Source organism: Silene latifolia, chromosome 11 (assembly GCF_048544455.1).
Source record: "Silene latifolia isolate original U9 population chromosome 11, ASM4854445v1, whole genome shotgun sequence".
Taxonomy (NCBI): domain Eukaryota; kingdom Viridiplantae; phylum Streptophyta; class Magnoliopsida; order Caryophyllales; family Caryophyllaceae; genus Silene; species Silene latifolia.
In genome coordinates this window covers 203,766,504-203,770,848 of record NC_133536.1, presented here as the reverse complement: position 1 = coordinate 203,770,848, position 4,345 = coordinate 203,766,504, and the positions used below count along the sequence as shown (strand labels likewise).

The following is a 4,345-nucleotide window of genomic DNA, read 5'->3' as shown; positions in this document are numbered from 1 at the left end:
CGGCCGGATTATGCTGGGTCGGGTCAATTCAGAATCGGTTCAAACTCGGGTTTTAAGTTTGGTTATCGAGCCAAGTTATTGAGGTCGGGTCAATTTTATCAGATCTAGTTAGTTACATAGAGTTTCTAACTAACACAAAAGACGATGATTGATTGTATCCTCAAGTTTAGTGGGCTGGGCCAAACTCACCCAAACTGTGCAGAATAGTTTTGTTCTTCATAAGCGGATAGGAAGGTGTTGTTGAGTCTTAAGTCACCCCTTAGGTTTAATCGATCCCAAATGCGAGCTAGATTGATTATTCCGTATATATTATCATCCCTTTTTTTTTATTTTGGATGTTGTACGAAAATAGTTACCCCAAAACAACAAGTATATATACTGTATTAAATAGTAAAACCCTTGACAAATCAAGAGAGCACTACGAACGCGATTGATTAGAGGAATACCCTAATTTCTACAGGTAACCCTAATTTTCAATTTTCAATTTCAATGTATAGTCTAAGAAATTACTCCAGCTTTTGATACAAATACGATTTAACTCTCGTGTTTTAGTTTTACAATTGTATCCTTTTTGTGACTTCATTGTTGTTGTGTTTTAGTTTTACGGTTATATCCTTTATATTTTTAGTTTAGTTTCACAAATGGAATTGGTGTAAGATTGAATATTTATAGGTTCCTCCCTCATAGCAGATTGATGCCGAGTACCGTTGTTCTCCCGCATGAGGGTAGAGATCTCGTGATTAATCTATCCTCGGAGGGTTCATCTGTTGACCGTGGTGTTCGGGATAGACGTAACACCTTCTCTGATGACGCTCGTACCCTTGATATATGTGTGAGATACACCCACCATGACGATGTCAGTCATTCACCCAAGTGGATGACTATTAGTATCCCTCGTATCATTCCAATCATAAAAGACCTCAGCATTGCCCAAAAACCAAATATTGGTTTGTGTAATAATACTAAGATGCACAACCACGACTTTGACAATTGCAACCTTCCTTGTCCTCTTCCCAACAATTTCAAGATCCTCAAAGATAGTTTCCCTTTGCTCTGTCTTGATCAACCTTTTTATTCATCACCACCCTTTTTTACGTGTGCTCTCTCTTCTGCTTGTATTGGCTCCATCATCTACTGTCTTGGTGGCGATTCTGATGATATAGTTGATGGTCTTCAAGAGATTTACAACGATCTGCCTCCCCCGCCTCCGCCTCTTGAATGCATTCCCGTTGAAGCCTATCCTTTATGGGAAAATAGTGAGATTGATAAAATCTATATCACTGAAACCGAACCCCAAACTACCGTAAAGGCTAAAGTGGATAAAGTGGATGGGGGAGGAATATGTCATAAATTTTGGTTCCGTGACATGAGTAAGCCAGATTCAGAATGGAGGGAAGGCACCCCACTTATATCTCCTAGGTTATTCCCTCATTTGGTTTCCTACCAAGGAAAGCTCTATGCTTTTGGTGGCAATCGACCTTCTGATCCATTTGCTGAGGTCTATGATCCGAAATCTGAAATTTGGACGCTTCTTGAGCCGCCACCCTTTGGTAGGCTTTCTTATGCTGAATTTCTTGTTGTGCCTCTAAAGGGTTGGAATAGACTCTGGCTGTTTAGTCTACACCGCGATATTGACTACACCTACGACGTTCGCACTGGGAATTGGCAGAAATTTAAAGGTGCAAATGATATCATTCATCGGTTCAAGAAACAATCAAGTATTGCTTCTTTTCTCACCACTAAAAAGCACGTGGTTGTTTATTGGGTCAATTATAAAGGGGAAGTCTATGCTTATAATCTCTCTACTAGAGTGCTTTACAAGGGAACAGTAAACGGTCTCCGATTAAAGAAAAATGAGCGTCAGGAAGGAATGTATGTGAGTCTTTCTCATCTCTATGGTGACATCTTCTGCCTCATTGGGCGTGAAGTGCGACTTACCGGCTGCTATGAAACAATCATACATGTCACACTTCTCCAAATTTCTCTCACGGCTCCTCCAAACTTTCACAAGCTTCATCAAATGAGCGGCTACTGTCCTCCTAAACCGTTATCAGCAGTTGTGCTTGCTTGTTTTGCATACCCATTCCTTGACTACATCGATGTCACTCATGCCTACATAATGTAACCCATAGAGGCATAGAGCTGACTTGTTGCTTTGGCAAGCGGTATTATGACATGTTACTTATACGATCCTTTTTTCTTGTGGTGCACTACTTGTTTGTAACAGTTAACTTTACGAATTACTAGAAGTATAGGGCTAGTTAAAAACGCGTGAATTTTACGGACTGTTTTATAGTTAGATAATTACTTTCAAGCAAATACTCTGTATATACTATTAATAAACTAAAAGTTATGGTGTACTATAATATATATCCATATTGATTTAACTAAATGATAAATTATGGAGTAAGTTTTAAACACGATTAGGATATAGACCTGTCAAATTTCGATCTCATCCCACCCTTTTTTCAGGGTCAAGACTAAAAAAATCTGGAGTTGTAACCCGTTTGATCAGAACCCAAAAATGACTTCGTTAGTTTAGGATCAAAACCGTACTCGAACTGATGGGCACGTTGGGTCAAAAATAAATTAAAATTTTTATTAAAATATTTTTTTTTTTTTTTTTTGACAGAAGGACTAAGGTCATCACCTAGCAAGAAACGCTAGACGATGAGCAGTCCGATTTAGAACTCTTGGATAGTGACTTAGAGAACAACAATGAAAAGAAACAAGTACACGAAAGATAGAGTGACCAAGAGCCTTGAGATCCTGTTGCACATCCGTACAGGCAGCAAGAAGAAGAACAAGCGGTAGGCAGTCAGAATGAGCGCTGATATGCCAGAAACCCCGACGGGCTGCATCCCTGAAAGCATGTAAGAGAGCCGTACCTTCAGCTTGAAGAGCAGAACTTGCCCAAAACCGAGATTGCCCTGTATGAAGGATAACACCATTTAAATCCTTAAAAATCCAACCAACAGAGGCTGTGAAGTCCGTGTGCCAAGAAGCATCACACAAAAGCCTGATGTTGTTGGAGCAAAGACAATCATTAATGAGAATGACAGGCAAATGATTCTTAATAGACTCCATTACAGAAAAATCCTCTGCGATAGAAACGGTAGAGGAAGAAAGACGAAGCTGAGCTACAGAAGAATGATTGATAGCATCAGTCGTTAGGATCTTGATATGTGAAGATAACCCATCACCGAATCAGAGCGAAAAACAGTATCATTTCGTAAGCACCATATTCTCCATAAAGTACTTATAAAGAGAATGCAGGAATCAAATGAATCATCCTTGTAAAGAAAACTAATCCAATTTATCACCCATGATTGGATAGAAATATTGTTGCCATTAGAACTTCGAATGCCCAACGGTGAACCCACCCAGATATGTGATGAGATCAAACAGTCACGAAAAAGATGATCTAAAGATTCCAGTTGAGTATCAAAAGAGGCACAAAGTTTGCAATGATAATTCCAAGGAAGATTTCTTTTACTGGCTTCAATACCAATAGGAAGGGAGTTGGACAAAAGTTTCCAAAGGAAAGTTTTCCATTTGCCCTGAATAGGGAGATTCCACAATCGTTTTTTACAAAACGATTTAACCGAAGTATCCATTCGCTTGAAATCAGTATCAGTAGCCTTGTTAGACCATAAAACTGAGAAAGCCATTGCATATCCGCTTTTGACTGAATACTGGCCAGTCTTACTTAGGGACCAATAAAGATTATCATCAAAATCCTCAAGCTGCAAGAGGAAGAGCAAGAATGTAAGGGGCCAGAATATTGCCGCAAATAGAAGAAACTGCAGTAACATCCCAAATACCCTCGGCAGTTTGCAATTGACACACAGCAAGAGAAGGCTTTGCAGCAATTTCCTGATCAGAAAGTCCGATTAATTGACCCAAAGACAATCCATAAATCCATTTATCCTTCCAAACATCAAGAAGCGAAGGGAAACCGACTTGCCAAGCCAATGATCTCCGTAGTAATTGTATACCCCAGCAAATACCACGTTCTCCCCACGATCTATTCCCAGCTGTGACGAAATTTGAACTGAAAATAGTATCAGGAGAAATTTTAAACTTCGGGCCAAGGACTTTACTAATAAGGCTGGTAGGAGCGGTCAAGATTTTCCATCCAATTTTGGCTAAAAGGCTTTGATTAAGACAACCAATGTTGCGAATGCCAAGGCCGCCATCAGATTTCGAAGCATTAATAACAAGATTACTACACCAGTGAAGACTTTTCCGCATAATAGAACCTCCCCACCAAAACTGTGAGAGAAGAGAATTAATCTTCGAACTCACACTTACCGGCATTTTAAATACTGATAGAGAAAAAAGA

The 4,345-nt window shown here is 39.5% G+C and overlaps 2 protein-coding genes across 3 annotated transcripts; one reads left to right on the top strand and one right to left on the bottom strand.

Annotated features, from left to right (window-relative positions):
* The first annotated feature begins 315 nt into the window (after nucleotides 1-315).
* Nucleotides 316-2,365, top strand: LOC141615350 (uncharacterized). Of its 2 annotated transcripts, XM_074433741.1 has the most exons (3): nucleotides 316-460; nucleotides 691-736; nucleotides 790-2,365. In XM_074433741.1, the coding sequence occupies exons 2-3, from the start codon at nucleotides 720-722 to the stop codon at nucleotides 2,123-2,125; spliced, it is 1,353 nt and encodes a 450-aa protein (XP_074289842.1). In that variant the 5' UTR covers nucleotides 316-460; nucleotides 691-719; the 3' UTR covers nucleotides 2,126-2,365. The 2 variants fall into 2 exon arrangements, with proteins under 2 accessions (XP_074289842.1, XP_074289841.1); XM_074433740.1 differs by having other exon boundaries at nucleotides 691-2,365.
* A 281-nt stretch (nucleotides 2,366-2,646) lies between these two features.
* On the bottom strand, nucleotides 2,647-3,671 carry LOC141614707 (uncharacterized). The gene is made up of 2 exons (XM_074433453.1): nucleotides 3,260-3,671; nucleotides 2,647-3,140 (listed from the first exon to the last, which is right to left on the bottom strand). Exons 1-2 carry the CDS (start codon nucleotides 3,669-3,671, stop codon nucleotides 2,647-2,649), a joined length of 906 nt encoding a protein of 301 aa, XP_074289554.1.
* Nucleotides 3,672-4,345: the final 674 nt, after the last annotated feature.

Bases quoted from the DNA above. Each gene is read 5' to 3' on its own strand.
- LOC141614707 (XM_074433453.1), bottom strand. From the start codon at position 3,671: ATGGCTTTCTCAGTTTTATGGTCTAACAAGGCTACTGATACTGATTTC. The intron at 3,141-3,259 runs GTACTTTATGGA...ATTCTTCTGTAG, and splicing joins TTCCTGCATTCTCTTTATAA to CTCAGCTTCGTCTTTCTTCC.
- LOC141615350 (XM_074433740.1), top strand. From the start codon at position 695: ATGCCGAGTACCGTTGTTCTCCCGCATGAGGGTAGAGATCTCGTGATT.